The sequence below is a fragment of the Ahaetulla prasina genome, chromosome 2 (genome assembly GCF_028640845.1).
Source record: "Ahaetulla prasina isolate Xishuangbanna chromosome 2, ASM2864084v1, whole genome shotgun sequence".
Taxonomy (NCBI): Eukaryota; Metazoa; Chordata; class Lepidosauria; order Squamata; family Colubridae; genus Ahaetulla; species Ahaetulla prasina.
The window spans coordinates 168,019,703-168,038,171 of NC_080540.1; the positions used below are offsets into that span (position 1 = coordinate 168,019,703).

At 38.4% G+C, this 18,469-nt stretch overlaps 1 protein-coding gene across 8 annotated transcripts in view; it reads right to left on the reverse strand.

Moving 5' to 3' along the window:
• TNS2 (tensin 2) overlaps positions 1-18,469 on the reverse strand; it is a 166,208-nt gene that overhangs the window by 34,124 nt on the left and 113,615 nt on the right. For 7 of the 8 annotated variants that reach the window (XM_058167068.1, XM_058167065.1, XM_058167070.1 and 4 more), the window contains 9 exons: positions 13,877-14,048; positions 13,241-13,291; positions 11,050-11,172; positions 9,590-9,654; positions 7,437-7,520; positions 5,314-5,426; positions 4,963-5,023; positions 4,756-4,834; positions 135-264 (listed from right to left, as the gene is read on the reverse strand). In XM_058167068.1, coding sequence (XP_058023051.1) covers positions 135-264; positions 4,756-4,834; positions 4,963-5,023; positions 5,314-5,426; positions 7,437-7,520; positions 9,590-9,654; positions 11,050-11,172; positions 13,241-13,291; positions 13,877-14,048 — 878 coding nt within the window. Of the gene's footprint in view, positions 1-134; positions 265-4,755; positions 4,835-4,962; positions 5,024-5,313; positions 5,427-7,436; positions 7,521-9,589; positions 9,655-11,049; positions 11,173-13,240; positions 13,292-13,876; positions 14,049-18,469 lie in introns of those variants that run through there. The other variant, XM_058167072.1, reaches the window with a different exon arrangement.

Here is an 18,469-nt window from a genome sequence, read left to right on the forward strand (position 1 = left end):
AAAGCTGATGCCTTTCAGTAAAAGGTGCTGTCTGACGCCTGGTGTTTCGCATTACGTGCCTGTAAACCCTTTTGCCCCATATTAACATGGATGGCTGTTTGCTTTTCTGTTCCAAAATTCAGCTCCCTGCTCACCTCTCCAGGCTTCATCCAGTTCGTCTTTGCTGAACCAGAGTTGGGTGCTGTGGATGGTACAAGTATGAAACTGGACCCGAAACACAACATCTCGCTCTCCTCCCTGCAGATGCTTATGGTAGCATTTCACCTGGAGAGGAAAGTATGACCGAATCAGTAGAGAGCATAGCTTCTCCAGCCATGTGGTCCGGCTTTCTCGACTCTGCTCATTTAAAAGTAATCGTTATTTGCAGACAGCGATCACAAACATACATTGCGTAAAAAGCTCTAAATCATTAAAAAAATGTATATACCAAAGCAATACAGGTAGTCCTCAATTTACAACAGTTCGCTTAGTGACCGATCAAAGTTACAACGGCACTGAAAAAAGTGACTTATGACTGTTTTTTCACATTTATGATCGGTGCAGCATCCCTATAGTCATGTGGTTTACATTCGCTTGCTTAACAACTAGTTCATGTTTAAGACAGTTGCAGTGTACTGGAGGTCATGTGATCCCCTTTTGTGACCTTCTGACAAGCAAAGTCAATGGGGAAGCCAGATTCACTTAACAACCATGTGACTAATTTAACAACTGTGGCAAGAAAAGTCGTAAAATGGGTCAAAACTCACTTAACAAATTTCTCACTTAGCAACATAAATTTTGGGCTCAATTGTGGGTCACACACACACACACACACACACACACACATATATCTCGAATATAAGTTTGAATCCAAGTAAGGGAATAGCTAGCTGATGAGAACTAAATAGCTTGAAATAGATCTATACTAGTCTCCCTTTATTTCTTTATCAGCAAACACAAATTTGGTACAAAATAGTTTGTCGTGAAAGCAACTGCCTGAGGGCTCCTGGATTGGAGCTGAAAGGTGAAAGGGAAGCAGGATGCTCCCTCCCATATTGGGGCAGACCAAGTGCTTCAACAGAAAAACACTTTATATATATATACTGAATATATTTATTTCAGTAAGAGCCTACAAAAATTAAGTTCTTATGCCAAGCTGAATAGAAAAGGCAATAGAGATGGGCAAGTAACTCAATATTTTTGCAGAGGGATATCATTAAACTTCATTTTTAACAGTGATTAAGGCAGCATGTAGACCATGGCTAATGTGAAATCTTTTCTTTGCATGCGGCAAAGAATGGTGGCAAGATAGGAAGCCACTGAAAAAGGTCTTTCCAGTAAAACCAAGCTATATTTTTGGGGTTATTTTTACTTGTTTTTTTCCTGAAGATCTTGATTTTTGACTTGTGGTTTCAACTCTGACAGGGCTTTTTGAAACTTAGTTCACACATTAAGTACATAAGCCACAGGATTTTAAGTCTGAATTTAGCTCAGCTGTCTGTGAAGTTGTATTCTGTAAGGTAAGGTTAGGTTAGTTAAAAAAAAACCAACTAGCTGTATGCCTGCCTCTATACGGTCTCTCAAGCCCTGGTTGGGTCCCCTTTGGGGTAGCACAACCAGGGCTCTGAAAAAAATGGATTTGAAGGCTTCCAGAATATAATATTTGCAAATTTATGCAACACAGATGAGACCACTCATTCTCCCTGCTCCATTGCTTTTATCTGCTACCAGAACGTGCATATTGACACTACAATAAAAAAATATGAAAACTTTTATGAAGTTTTACAATTAAAATAAAGGGGTATCAATCAATGGAGGAAGGGATCAGGATTTTTGTTTAGAGAATCAAACAATGGGAATGGTATCAGATGTTGCTTTGATAACAGCATGTGATAACAGCAGCAAGACTGGTTTATGCACAATACTGGAAAAAGGAAGAACAGCCCCCCTCCCCTGAAGAAGAAATAATAAAGAAGATCTTGACATGTGCAGAAATGGACAAGCTGACACTGGAACTCAAAAACAAGGATGAGACAGAATACTATAAAATCTGGAATAAAGTGGAAAGGAGAAAAAAGGAGTTGGAACAAAAAAGATTTAGGGTTTGTGGAATTAGTACTGGATAATATTTAGACAAATATGTAAATGAGGACAAGGGATATATATATATAAGAACAAGATAGCAATGTACGTTAAACAGTAATACTATTTGTTGTTATGTTAAAAATATGTAAGGATGTGTGCACGTCTTTCCATTCTGCTCCCTGAGCTATTTCGTTTGGAAAAGCTGTCAAGTCCATCTCTTTCAAACTCAGCTCTTAGTTGCACGTATCAACTCTTGGCGCCTTGTTATCTGTTGCCTGGCAAGTTCCAGCATGTGGCAGTTACAGCTTTAGACTTAGGCCTTTGAAGCCCACCACCTCCCTACTCTCAGGTATCATTTGCATGATGAGCATGGACAGATATTGGATTCAAAGAGATGTCATGATTCCCAGGTTTAATGCCCCTTTCAAAATGCCCTGTCTGCACATGTTGGGTGATCAGTGGGCTTGTGCACATGGTGAGTTTCAATAGATGGTTAAATCTGAGGGTCCGCCCATCAGTCAAAATCATCTCTGAATCATAGCAGAGCTCTGATTGGCTGACACTTTCATGCCAGCTTGTGACATTCAGAAATGGGGAGGGCAGCAAAGCCAGAGGTTTTAGCTCTTGGTTTGCTTAACACATTCTGCACAGCTGAACCAGGAGTCTACCAGTTAGTGACAAACTAAAAGAGAGTCCAGGGAAGCAAATGTTGGGGATTGCCAACATAAAAGTGGGAGATAAGCAATTTCTGAGCTTTGGGGAAAGGGAATGGGACAACTTGCTGTGGGCAAGTCACTGCAGCCAACTCGCTGCAGGGCAATTCGCCGTGGCCAACTTGCCGCAGGCACTTTAACAATTCTATTTAATTATTTACAATAAATAAAAAAATATTTTAATTTTTGCCATTCACATTTCATTCTCCTTTTGCATCCTTTCTTTAATTATTCTATTCCGTCCTTTCTTTGATATTAGTGTAACTCTTGTCCTGCAGCAAGTTGTCCTGAGTGAGTTGACCATGGCAAGTTGGCTGTGCTGAGTTGACCTTGGCGAGTTGACTGAGGCAAAATGACATAGAGGACAGTATTCATACGACAAGCTGTGCTTTCTGACTTCCAAATCAACTTAGTGTCTCTGGCAAAATAAACGGCTACACAGAATAAATTTGAAAAATCCCAGATATGCTCAGTGAGTTGACTTAAAAAGTAAGAACAACCTGGAATCTTTACCAATGAGCATGTTTTAAATTTTTGAAAGAAAGGGTACACACTGTGACACTCTGAATCCACTTTTGAAGTAATTTGAAGTGCACATTCTTGCCTAAGTATGCAAGAAATGCATAGCAAGTTCAAACTGAGATCCATCTAACATAGGTAGTCTTTTAAAATAGGAATTCCAGTGCCCAGCAGGCAATATCTGGCATACTGAAAATTAGTTACTGAGTGGCTTCTGTGAATTCCTGGATTAAGCACACGTATTTATCAAGAATCACTATATCTTATTTATTTTATTTTTTATCTAAAGTGTGCAGAAGAAGAGTAAGAAAGATGATAAAGGGTCTGGTGGCTAAATCATATGACAAATGATTGAGGGAGCTAGGAATGTGTATTGAAAAGGATGGGAGATATGATAACTGCCTTCCACTACTTGAGTGGCTGCAACAAACAGAGGGGGTTGATTTATTCTCTAAGACACCAGAGGGCAGGACAAGTAATGGGTAGAAGCTTATTAAAGAGAGATTCAACCTAGAAGTAAGGAGAAATTTCCTGACAGTGAGAATAATTAATCTATGGAATAACTTGTGGGCACTCCACTACTAGAGGTTTTCAAAAACAGTCTGGACAACCATTTGACCACAATAGTATAAGGTCTTAAGTCAGAAGCAGGGGGTTCGACTAGGAGACCTCTGAATCTATGGTCTATTCATTCCCAGAATGATAAATACAAGGATAATATAAAACCCCCATTTACATTATCTTCCTTTGCTCTCTGTAATTAAGGTATATGATGTTCCTAGTACTAGGCTTACTGGGATAATAATAATAATAATAAACTACACGGCTATGGATGAAACATGTAACAGTGATACCCATTGTCATCGGGGCACTTGGTACCATGTCCAAGAATTTTATATCAACAAATTGTAGCTTCCTGCAATAACACCAGCGGAACTGCAAAAAACTGCGCTACCTGGAACATCATACATCTTAAGAAGGTACTTGGTTGATACCTAGGATGCTGGCAGCAACCCACATCAACCATTAGCACCAGTCAATCGTATTTGTGACACATTTTTAAATGTTCTGTTGACTGAGTTTCACGTTTAATGAATAAAAGAGATAAATATGCTGCTATGCCTATTTTTTTAAAATAAATCGATATAAAAAAATCACACAGTTTTTAAAATGGAACGAGAGGCTGTATCTGATGCCTACTCCAAAATCCCTTCTGCCTTCAGCAAGCCCATTCACTTGGCAGAGTGTATTACAACACAGAGCATCATGCTATATGCCATTGTTACATATAAATTGGCAGTGCCGTACGTTGTGCATGCATATCATACGATACATTGTCTGGTTTTGCACTGTTCTAGGAAAGAGAGGAAGGGAGAAAGGAAGAAGGGCTGGTGGCAACATTACATCCCTTATAGAGTCTAATTCTGCCCTTAAATCCTGACCTGTTGGCAACACTCACCATGACGTCTCCCTTCAAGAGCAAGGCCGGCTCCAGGGTGATACAGATCTTCTGAGGGCCACTGGCACCATGGAGGCTACTGCATGAACAAAGAACATTATAAGGATTGCCGGAATTGAGGTTAAAAGAAGACTAGCCTATAATGTGTCCTTATAACTTCAGAGGTATCTTCGGTGTTTGATCTAGGGAAAACCAGCTCATACTTACTAGATCCCAGAAGTATAGACCAGTTGCATGGATTGGTAGATCTTTAGGAAAGGTTGATAACCTAGAAGAGAGAAGATGGGCCAGATGGATCAAAAAAGAAGAACCCATCTCCAGGAAATAGAAGAATGATGCAAATCATAGAAATGGAAGGGCAAATAAAGGATGTGCATTCATAGAATGGAATGGAATGGAATGGAATGGAATGGAATGGAATGGAATGGAATAGAATAGAATGGAATGGAATGGAATGGAATAGAATAGAATAGAATTTTATTGGCCAAGTGTGATTGGACACACAAGGAATTTGTCTTGGTGCATAAGTCATATACTTGCTAGCCTTCTGCCACTTACCTCCTCCACTTTCAAAAGTAGGAATGGCTGGGAGCAGGACGTGGTGCAGAAAAAGGGTATTGCTGTTCATCTTGATCGTGCCTGAGAGAAGTCCACTGAAATAATGAATATACCTACCACAGAGACAAAAAGATAAAGAGATCATCCATGGGACATGTAAAAATGAACGGGTCTAAATTCCATCCATATAGGCAAATGGCTAGTTGCAAAGTTTTAATCCTGTTGTATGTATTGGTTTCAGCCTATAATTAAATATACTATATTGCAACTTTACTTAATAGCATGAAACATTTCAGAATGTATTTATTATAATATTATTAGGAAAAAAAATCTTAACATGTATGAGGCAACATCTCTCTAATACCAGAATCTAATAACAGACATTAAAATGTAAGTAGTCCTCAATTTACAACCACAATTGAGCCCAAAATTTCTGTTGTTAAGGCAGACATTTGTTAAGTGAATGTTGTTTCATTATGTATGTCCTTTCTTGCCTCAGTTGTTAAGTGAATCACTGCAGTTGATAAGTTAGTAAGCTGGTTGTTAAGTGAACCTGGCTTCCCCATTGATTTGCTTTGTCAGAAGGTCACAAAAAGGGATCACAGGACCTTGGGTCACAGAAACGGTCATAAATGTGAACCCGTTGCCAAGCATCTGAATTATGATCACGTGATCATGGGGATGCTGCAAAGGTCGTTAACTGTGAAAACGGTCATAAGTCACTTTTTTTCAGTGCTTGTAACTTTGAACGGTCACTAAATGAATACTTGTTAGTTGAAAACTACCTGTATTAGTTATCTGGTAAGAACTGGAAGGTAAAATGAATCACACAAAAGCCAATGGGATCTGTAGGTGTGTGTGTGGGGGAGAGGCAAGATGGCTTAAACCAATATCAGGAATGCAGTGTTGTGATAAAAAGCTGCCCCACTCCTTTTTTATGGGCATTACACAGTGGTGAAATCCAAATTTTTTTTACTACCGGTTCTGTGGGCATGGCTTGGTGGGCGTGGTGTGGCTTGGTGGGTGTGGCAGGAGAAGAATATTGTGAATCTCCATTCCCACCCCACTCTGGGGCCAGCCAGAGGTGGTATTTGCCAATTCTCCAAACTGCTCCAAATTTCCGCTACCAGTTCTGCAGAACCTGGTGGATTTCACCCCTGACATTACAGTATTGCCTAAATGCTCAAAGAGCAAAGTTTGTGGCATGACACTGCAATACAATTTTCATCAATCTGATTAAAGAAAAGTTCCTGTGGGTGCCGATGACAAAAGCCATGAAAATGACGACACTTATTTTTGCCTTTCATAAAACAATTTATTTTCAAAGCTTCAGCCAGGTTGCCAAGGAAATTTGAAAAGTATCTGAAAGGCACCTTCCGGTTTCTTAACAAAAAAATTCATTACTTGTGAGTAAACATCTTATCACTACTTGCAAAGTCTGGGTCAGAACAACAACATGTCCTTTCAGCAGTTCCAAGAAGGCTCCACACTCTTTTTCACTACTTGGGTGACCCTGAGGACACAGACAAACCTCCAAGTGGCCTCAATGACCCTCTAAGGAAAAGGTAACGGTAAAGGTTCCCCTCACACATACGTGCTAGTCGTTTCCAACTCTAGGAGGCGGTGCTCATCTCTGTTTCAAAGCCGAAGAGCCAGGGCTGTCCGAAGACGTCTCCGTGGTCATATGGCCATATATGCTGGCATGACTCAACGCCAAAGGCCTACGGAACGCTGTTACCTTCCCACCAAAGGTGGTCCCTATTTTTCTACCTGCATTTTTTATGTGCTTTCGAACTGCTATGTTGGCAGAAGCTGGGATAAGTAACGGGAGCTCACCCCGTTACGTGGCACTAGGGATTCGAACCGCTGAACTGCCGACCTTTAGATCGACAAGCTCCGCGTCTTAACCACTAAGCCATCGCGTCCCTTAATGACTCTCTAAAAGAAAGCAAATGACTAGCTGTCCGCAAGGCTTATAAATCCTTCCATTCGCCCCCATCCAGTCAGAGCTGAAGAAGCTTCTTGGACGAGAAGCGAAATGTCTTCAAAGAGAAACAAGAAAGTCCAGTTGTCCTCTTGAAAAAGGACCTTTGGATATACGATAGAGGGGGTGCAAGGCTCACCTCTTCTGCGATGGCTGGAGAGAGGCAGCTACTTTGTCTTCACAGAACTTGCGCATGGTTAGTGTGCTGAGGGCCTGGTCTGCACTGAGGAGAGAAGACAAGGAAGGGGCACAGAGTTGCAGTTATACATTGGCAGGTGATTGATTGATTGATTGATTTTGTCACACAGTATATATAAGTATAAGTATGAAATAACTATACAATATATAAGCATATATATGAGTATGAGTATGTAATAACTATATTAATTGGATATAACAAAAGGAAACAATAGGACAGGAACGGTAGGCACGTTTGTGCGCTTATGCACGCCCCTTACAGACCTCTTAGGAATGGGGTGAGGTCAATAGAAGACAGTTTTTGGTTGAAGCTTTGGGGATTTTGGGAAGAGACAACAGAGTCTGGTAGTGTATTCTAAGTATTAACAATTCTATTACTGAAGTCCTATTTTCTGCAATCAAGATTGGAGCGGTTAACATTAAGCTTAAATCTATTGTGTGCTCGTGTATTGTTGCAATTGAAGCTGAAGTAGTCTTCAACAGGAAGGACTTTGTAATAGATGATTCTATGAGTTAAACTCAGGTCTTGTCGAAGGCGGCGGAGTTCTAAATTTTCTAAACCCAGGATTTCAAGTCTGTTGGCATAAGGTATTTTGCTGTATTCAGAGGAGTGGATAATTCTTCTTGTAAAATATTTCTGGACACGTTCAATTGTATTGATGTCAGAAATGTGGTATGGGTTCCAAACAGTCGAGCTGTATTCAAGAATTGGTCTAGCAAATGTTTTATATGCTCTGGTTAGTAGTGTAGTGTTTTTGGAGAAGAAGCTATGCAAGATTAGGTTTACAACTCTCAAGGCCTTTTTTGTGATGTAGTTACAGTGGGCTTTGGCACTTAGATCACTTGATATGAAAACTCCAAGATCTTTAACAGGGTGGGGGTCATCAGTAAGATAATGTCCATCAAGCTTGTACTTAGTGTTCAGGTTCTTTTTTCCAATATGTAAGACTGAGCATTTGCTGGTTGAGATTTGGAGTTGCCAAGTTTTACATCATTCAGATATGAAGTCAAGGTCTTTTTCGAGGATAGCTGTATTGTTGGTGGTATTAAATAGTTTGACATTGTCAGCAAAGAGAACACAATTATTTGTAATATGGTCACAGAGATCATTAATGTATAATATGAAGAGTGTTGGTCCAAGAACGCTGCCTTGGGGAACGCCACTTTTGACAGGAACAGGATTTGACATAGCATTGCCAATTTTGACTACTTGTTGTCTGTTTGATAGAAAAGCAGTTATCCAATTGTGGAGGGGTCCTGAGATGCTGTAGGATTTTAGTTTTAGGAGAAGTTTATCATGTACTACTGAGTCGAAAGCTTTACAGAAGTCTATGTAGATTGCATCAAGATTTGTAGTCCATATGTTTTTGCAGTGAAGTAGTTGTAAATTACATGAAAAAAAAATTCTGAAACCAAATTGTTTATTAGAGAGTAGGTTGCTTGTTTCTAGGTGGAGGGTAATGGATTGATTGATGATAGATTCCATTACTTTGCAGCTGACACAGCAAAGAGAGGTAGGTCTGTAATTTTCAACTAGGCTGGGGTCTCCTTTTTTGAAGACAGGGATGACCGTGGCAAGTGACCAAAGTTTGGGAAGGAAACTGGTCGTGAAAGCTTTTTCAAAAATTATGCTTAGGGGTTCTGCTATATTAGTAGCAATCTTTTTTAAGAAGTATGCACATAGTCCATCAGGTCCAATAGATAGGGATGGTTTCAGTTTGCGAAGAGCTTTTTCAACATTATCTTCTGTGAAATCTATATGTGTTAGGTCATTGGACTCATTGTTGGTACGATTGGGGAATGTCAGGTATAAGTCATTACTGTTAACAAAGACTGTGCCAAAGAATGTGTTGAAGAGATTTGCTTTAACTGTTTCATCATTATATTCTTTGCCGTTAGAATCTTTTAGTGGTGGGATGGATCTCGAGTCTTTAAGTTTGTTGTTATCTAATAGACAGGTTACAGATTCATTGGGCCCACCAAAAATGTAGCTTAAGAAGAAAGCTGGAAAATGAGATTGAGGAAGGAAAGAAGAAGAAGAAAGTAGCCGTCAGTGCTAGAGTCGTCCCTCTGTCATTCTCCCTTGCTCAATACCTTGCAGAGATTTTGCTGTAGTACATGTATGAGGCTACGATCACACCCGTCTTGCCCTTGTTGCCCTGGCACAAAGAGAGAACATGTTAAACTGGCATCGGAACCATGCATTGCGACTATAAATTCAGGGGTGCGAAAAGTTTTGGCAAAATATAACAGCCACCTTGGCGAGGGGATGGGAAAGCACAAAAACAGAAACGTGAAAGAAGATACATTATTTTTACCTACACTCGCTTTATTTGTTTACTGGATTTGGTTTGTATAAATACAGTTCATTCAATCTGTTTGTTTCTATAATCTCACTATATCAGGGGTCTCCAACCTTGGCAACTTTAAGACTTGTGGACTTCAGCTCCCAGAGTTCCTCAGCAAAGCTGGCTGAGGAACTCTGGGAGTTGAAGTCCACAAGTCTTAAAGTTGTCAAGGTTAGAGATCCCTGCACTATACTGTCAGTTGGAAGCCATTCTGCACCACTGCTATATATGAAGGTGAACCATCCAATATTTGTTTAATGGCCTCCTCCTTCTTTGTAAAGCTGGGGAAGATTAAGTTTTCCATGGAAGACGTTCCAGGCTGTCCAAAAAGCCTCCAAGGATAGCATTTTTTAAGTTGCAATTGAAAGTAAAACAGAGATGGAAAAATCCATTAATTATACTTTTAAAAAAATGAGAATGAACCCAGAGAATGGTTATTCAGACTGATCACGCCTTAACAGACAAAAGCTATTGGTCATAATTGTGGTGGGGGGAGTCAATTTTGCATATTACTCTCTTCTTCTCTATTCAATCTGGAAATGTAAAACATTTCTTCACTTACCAGTAACATTACAAATGAAAACTAGTTCAATATCTTTGAGGAAATCGCTAGAAAGAGGTGGGACATGCTGATTAAGATTCCAGCTCTGATAAAATAAGAGGAAAGTTTGCATGATGCCACTTCATTACACTAAGGATTTTGGCTGGCATGTAGACTTTCAATCAGTGGTGAAATCCAATTTTTTTTACTACTGGTTCTGTGGGTGTGGCTTGGTAGGCGTGGCTTGGTGGGCGTGACAGGGGAAGGATACTGCAAAATCCCCATTCCCACCCCACCCTGAGACCAGCCAGAGGTGGTATTTGTCAGTTCTCCGAACTACTCAAAATTTCTGCTACCGGTTCTCCAGAACCTGTCAGAACCTTCTGGATTTCACCCCTGCTTTCAATGTTTGACTAATGAATTGGACAACCTGATGTCCTGCTTATCTTTCTATAAGCAGAATAAAACGAAGGTATATATGCAATGGAGGTATTTCATCAATCTAAGTCTTTCTCAGAGGACCTTCTAAGCTGCTGACTTTGAGGACATAACAAAACCACTCAGCTAATGATTCTGGAAAGCCAGGATCTCATCCCTTTTCCCTAAGAGCAGACAGTATCCACTGCCTTATAATAATCAGTAATGTGGGAAGATTTTTCTCTGACCTTGCAGTGAAGGACAGCCACATGCTGAGGGTCTGAATTTAGCCAGGTCTCCATGGCTTTGCAGATGGAACAAATTTTGTCCAGAGGTGGAGCATGCAGATCTGGCCAGCCAAAATCTTGCACCTGGACCATCAAGGAGAAAGAAGTATTGGAGTTAAGAACATGCTGAAGTATTATAGGGAGAAGACAAGCTTTTGGAACTGGTGAGTACAATTTCTTGCCTATAGGATGGAACTCCTATAAGAAGCCTTTCCTCACTGAGTCGAAGGGTTCTTCTCCATCCCACCTTAAGTTAGCAGGAAAACATAGTGGCATGAAATCAGTTATTCCCATTGATGACTTTTATCCCACCTTTATTGCCTATGTTGCTGTCATTGTAGTCCAGGGCTGTCAAACTCATGACGACACATCGTCACCTGATGTATCGCAACTTTTTCCCCCTGCTAAAACGGGGGTGGGCATGGCGAGCACGTGACACATGTGGCCTGTAGGCTGCGAGTTTGACACCCCTGCTGTAATCACTGATAATGTGACTCTAATTGTAGCTGGAAAAGGATGGGTTAGAAAACTTTACAAGTTTTATGCATCTTTATGTACCCTGAAAGTGTCCCTGGATAGAGTTGGCAGAAGGAGAAAACTACATTTTTACCATCTTTAGAGCTGTGAAATGCAATGAGCACTATTGTCACTCTTCGTATAAAGAATAACAAGAAGAAAATAATAATAATAATAATAATAATAATAATAATAATAATAATAATAATAATAATAATAATAATAATAATAATAATAATAATAATAATAATAATAATAATAATAGCTCTTTGGCTACTCGATTGCTAGTTTTTAAAGGTTTAGCACATTTTAATGACTCTCCCAAGTCTTGAAGCAAGTAATTTGGCTTGCTTTCAACTAAGGAGCCACATATCTGGTTTTAGGTTCAGTCTTTAACTCAGTCATTATGATTTCTGTATTGCATTTCTATCTCTTTGAATTGCACACTTTATATCAGTTTATAATAATAAAGTAGAACAATACACAAAATAATACACAATGCAAGAATAAAATAAATGACACTGGTATAATATATAAACATTTTTAAAAATCAGAAAATAACTGTATTGTGTCTAAATATACCAACATAGATGGTCTTGAGCACAACAGGCACTTCTGAACATTTAGCTTGAACTGCTTTCAATGAAATTACAGTCATGGAAAATTTAAAATTCTCTTTAAAAATGTTGCCTGATACAATTTAATACTCTATGTAAATATTTACTGTGCATTATATCTTTCTTTCCAGGATCAATGCCTGTTTCTCTCCTTTCCTTTTGACCAACTGAGAATGGGAATGAACAAGTCAAGCTAAACAAACAATCTAATTACTTTACTTTAATCACAGAAAGTAGAACCATTTTATGAATTTCCACCATGTGCAAGCTTCTAATAACCAGCAAAGCTTGCTGAGGAACTCTGGGAGTTGAAGTTCACAAGTCTTAAAGGGACCAAGGTTGGAGACCCCTGTTCTAAACAGTTTCAGTTTAGAGGTAGTCTCAATTTAATATACAATTGTGGAAACCTTTTGGGAAACGTGTATGTTCTAAAACACCACTTTTTTGGGGAGTAGTACCATAAAATTAAATATCAATGGAAAGATAATGTAATCAAGAATGTAATGCAATAATTTTTATGAAGGATTTGCTATTAAAATATCAGTTACAGTATAAAGAAGAAAAGTGAAACGTAGAAAAAATGAGATATACAAAAATTATAACCATAGAAAAAACTAGATATACAAAAATTATCACCATGTCAGTTAATACTTAGTTGGGTAACCTTTAGCATGAATTATGGACTTACAAAGTCTTCCCATGGAGTGAACCAAGTATTTTAGTTCTGCAGCTGTTAAAATGTGAAACCAAGATTGAATGATTGCTACTAGTAACTGGGTTTTATTGCTGGGTCTCTTCTGACTAACAAGTTTCTTTAGTCAGCTCCATAGATTTTCAATTGGGTTAAGGTCTGGGTTATGCCCAGGCCATTCCAGCAGTGGAATATGATTATCTTGAAACTCCCCCAAAAAGTGATGTTATTAGCCATCAAGCTTCAAAATGCACTTTTCCCAAAAGGTTTCCACAGTTTTGGTTACATACAGTTCCACAGTACATGGCCCCAAGCTCTCATCTCTCACCTTGGGGTTCAACCGGATGATGTCATGCCGTTTCTCTGACAAGTTGAGGAGCTGTTGACATAAAGAAGCATCTTTAGCTGTTTACTCTACCAACTCAGCTTTCAACTAATAATCTACAGCATCTTAATCAGGACATTTTTAAGCACAATTATTCATGTGATTTCACCCCAAATGTACTCTCTCTTCTCAAATAAGCTTGTTAAGTTGCTTGCCCCCCCCAATTTTTTTTAATAGTTCCCTATTCTTCTTGAAAGACAGAATATAGATCCTCCCCAACCCTACCCACCCAGCGTACAGGCTGCTCCTATAAGTGAAGTGAACTTTATACAGTAGAGTTCTTCAAAATGGAGATAACATCAATGCTTTACATGAGATGAAATCACGAGAGCTTCAAAATGAAGATAACACCAATGCTTTACTTGATATGAAATCATGAGACCCTGCAGGACAAAGTGCTTGTCACTTGGAAGTGACGCACTTCTATCTTGGAAGTGAAGCATGCATTTTTCACACACTACATAGAAATGTCAAGTTGGCTCTTCTTTAGAGTAACTCTTCTTTCCACTCAATTGATTTTTCTGCTTATCATCACCATTAGCATCATCATCATCATCATCATCTCCTTGACCTCCTTACCAGGTACTTGTCCTCATGCTTGGATTTGAGCATTTGTGCCACCTCTCGGAGATTGCTACGGTAACGTTGTTCCTCCAAAGCAGGAGGAAAAGACACCGAGATGATACGTTCAGTGATGTAGATGAGGTCAAAATCATACTTGCGCTCCATTACGTGGTCCAAACTGAAGCTTCTGAAAGGGAGAAAAGCAGAAAGTGGTAAGAGAAACAGGACTCCAGGGGTCCACAGAACCACAACAAATACTGAAGATTACAAAATAAATTAGCAGGCAAAAAGAACTAAAACCTACACAGTCTGCCATTTGGCAAACCTAGTTTTCAGTGGGATCTCCCAATAACACAGCTGAAAGCGAAATATCACAATTGTGCAGGTACCAATAGAAGAGAATATTTGTAGCTCAGGGTTGAACTGTGGGGTCTCTGAGCTTGGTTGTTTACTTCCAGATGGTTCATTAACATCATCAGTACTAGAAGGGAGTAGGGTTTTCTCTCTACTTACATACAAATGGTTGGTGTTGGTAGGAGTGTTCTTGCTGATTTCTTGATTAGGCTGTTCTTTTTTTTTACTGTTTAAATGTTTGTCTAAGATGATAGTTCCTTGATTGGAGTATTGTTTACTCTTTGTTGTTAATCTTGGTGATATTTTCTGCTTATCTGGGTATTGATTGCTAGGGAGTTGGCATTTTGGACGTTTTGTTTCCTTTTTAGTTTTTAATTGTCTCTTTTGAAGGGTAGGTAAATGTTGTTTCAGAGCCGTGGTGGTGCAGTGGTTAGAATGCAGTACTGCAGGCTACTTCTGCTGACTGCCTGTTGCCGGTAATTTAGCAGTTCCAATTTCACCAGGCTCAAGGTTGATTCAATCAGCCTTCCATCCTTCCGAGGTGGGTAAAATGGGGACCCAGATTGTTGGGGGCAATAGGCTGACTCTGTAAACCACTTAGAGAGGGCTGTAAAGCACTGTGAAACGGTATATAAGTCTATGTGATGTTGCTAGTGCTATGTGCCTGTTGGTGGCTGGTTTATCTGAGTACCATGCTTCCACTTGTGCAGGTACCGTAAACCAATATTCAACAAAACCAGTGGTTCATCTTATAGCCAGTTCTAGGAGCAACTGGTGCTTTTCTTCATATGCTTCTCTTAAATTTATATCCTGCTATTCCATATAATGATAGAATTGGAAAGTGTCTTGGAAGTCTTCGCATGTAATCTTCTGTTCTCTGTAAAAACCACAGCATCTATGACAAATAGTCCTGACCAACTTCTGCTTAAAAACCTCCAATGAGGAAAAAAGCACTGCAACTGATTCTCCAATTGATAATTTGCATCGGTGCAAAATACAATAGGTTAAAAAAAAGATCATCAGAAACACACAAACATACACACACTTGCCTATTTAGATAAGTATATATAGACTTGTAACTGTTTATTGTATTACATTTTTTTCTTCATTTTTTAACTTCACTCATTTTTAAGCACTTGTTATGTAATTTTTTAATCATGGATATAGTTTGTGGTTTTGTTCTTTTTGCTCCTTTCTTTTTTTCTAGTCATTATTTTAAAAGCAATAAAAATGATTAAAAGCTGATTGCATCTACTAGTGAGTTTCTCCTAACATTTAATTGATTGCTTCTTTGCAATGCTCATTCATGTACTGTAGGTAAGGTTTTCTGCAACAACAGAGAACAAATCAATTGAATTTCTGAAGACTCCAGTCTCCAGTGAAGTAGCTGAAACACAGAAAACTTTCTCATTTGTGAAGATTAGGCCTTGACCCTGAATATTTTGGCCAGTAAAAAGGCAGATGGAAGAAAATGCTGTTCTTAGATCACTAGATTTTTTTAAGGAGATAAAGCTTGCTATCATAGAACAATGGATGAGGAATGCATGACTTATATTCATATCTAGTCCTTATTAATGAAAACTGTCTTGCTAGGGATGAGTCAAAAGAAAAGAGGCAATTCTGATCAATTTTGTTAAAAATTTATCTCCTCTATTGATTTACTAATTTTATCAAAAGGAGGCAAGAGTAAAAGCATGATAAACGATTGAAGAAAAAACCCCAGTGTCTTAATATATGATAACTGCAGCAAGTCAGATGCACAGAGATGGAAAGACTTATAAATTCCCACAATGGAGGAATGGATGATGAAGTTAAAAGAACAACTAGCCGAGATGGTGAAATTAACTACTGTACTTCGATTAAAGAAAAGAATTTGTCCAGCTTTGTTTTTATGTGGATACCACTTTTGGATTTTTTTTGCTAGAAACCGCAAGAGATGCTACATTAATTTTGGGACTTGACAATTAGAAATGTTACGATTGTGGAAATACTGTGTATTGTTGAATTTCAGATCAAAAGGTTATTTATGTTTACAACTGTATCGAAGAAAGTTGGAAGTTACTTACCCTTTCTCGATTTCTTTTCATTTTTTTCTATTCTTTTGCACTTTCCTGTCCTCTATTTTAACATTTTAATTCCTTCTTTGTTTTTATAGTTTATTTTTTGTAGAAATTTAATAAAGTGCATTTTTTAAAAAAGAAGACACTTGCTTATCTTTTTAGAATGAAGCATATGGTACTGAAATGCCTTCATTTTTCTCCATCATCATCATCATCATCATCATCATCATCATCATCATCATCATCATCATTATTATTTTATTTTATTCATTAAACATGAAACTCAGTCAACTGAACATTCAAAAATGCATCACGGATACCATTGACTGATGCTAATGGTTGATACGGGTTGCTGCCAGCGTCTTAGATATCAACCAAGTACCTTCTTAAGATGTACGATGTTCCAAATAGCGCAGTTTTTTGCAGTTCCACTGGTGTTATTGCATATAAAATTCTTGGACATGGTACCAAGTGCCCCGATGACAATGGGCATCACTGTTATATGTTTCATCCATAGCCGTGTAGTTTCGATGGCCAGGTCGCAATATTTCATGATTTTTTCCAGTTCTTTTTCTTCGACTCTGGCATCTCCTGGTACCACACTGTCAATAAACTGTACATTTTGGTTTTTGACAACTGTGATGTCTGGTGTGTTGTGTTCCAAGTGAAGATCTGTCTGTATTCGAAAATCCCACAAGATCTTCACTTACTCATTTTCTGTAATTTTTTCCACTATGTTCCCATGACTTTTTGGATACAGGTAAGTTATATTTTTTTACATAATGACCAGTGGATTAATTTAGCAACTCAGTTGTATCTAGCTTTGTAATCAGTTTGTGCAATTTTTCTGCATTCACATATTAAATGTGATACAGTTTCGACTTTGTTATTGCAAAGTCGGCAGTTTGGATTGTTGGTGCATTTTTGTATTTTTGCTTTCATGGCATTAGTTTGTAGTGCTTGTTCTTGAGCAGCGAATATTAAACCTTCCATTTCTTTCTTGATGGTTCCCATCTTAAGCCATGCCCATGTAAAGTTGTCATCACATTTTCCTTCAATGTTTTTCAAGTGCTGTCCATGCAATGCTTTGGTTTTCCATCTATTTAATCTGTCATCCAGCTGTTTTTCCTTATATTCTGCCTTTGTTTCTGTTGTTTTTATAATGTTCTCTATTTTCACAGCCTGCAGCAATTTTCCTGTACTTTGGTTCACATAATCATTCAAACTTCATTTTTCTTCTTCTACACTTCGATGAATTTGTCCTCTGCCCCCTATTTTTCTTGGCAGGTACAACCTCTTGATGTCACTTCATGGTTGTAAAGTGTGGTACATATTCAAAAGTTTGCGCATTTTCCGGTCCAAGTTTTCCAGTTCAGTCAAAGTCCAGTTGATGTGGTACCATGTTCCAGCTGAATAGCGTATCACTGGAACTGCCCATGTATTAATGCCTTTAATTATGTTTCCAGCATTCAGCTTTGATTTTAATATTTTGCAGACTCTCCTGATGTATTCCTTTTGCGTTGACTCTTTGACTTTTCCATTCAAGATGTTATCTGCTTCCAATATGCCTAGGTATTTGTAACCATCATCCTTTGCTAATGCTTTTACTATGTTTCCATTTTCCAGTTCTATTCCTTCTATTTTTTCCATTTTTCCTTACTGCATGGATAATATAGCACATTTTTCAAGTCCAAAAGTTCATTTTGATGTCGCTGCTGAACAGTTGAACTGTGTTAAGTATTGATTATTATTATTGTTGTTTATGTTGTTGTTGTTGTTGTTATTATTATTGTTCTTGTTGTTCTTGTTCTTGTTGTTCTTGTTGTTATTGTTATTATTATTATCTTAGACAACTTAATGTCATTTTCCATGATACTGTATCCTCATGTAACTGGAGACATTCACAACTGATTCAATAAATATTGGCACTTTCTTTCTTGTCTTTTTCCTCCCTCCCAATAGTCAAACCTAAAATTCAATGCAGTGCTGATCCATTTTCTTCCTAGTTTCAAAATGACTGGAGTTACTTATGTGATTAACTGAGGATAATGTTAGTATAAGAAACCAAGAGAAGATGACCTCTGGCTACAAAAATAGCTCACCATTAAAAAGAATAGACAAAAAGCTGGTCCACCCTTAACCATCCCTGCATTTCAAGGCCAATTATTTCAATGCCAATAAAATGATACACACA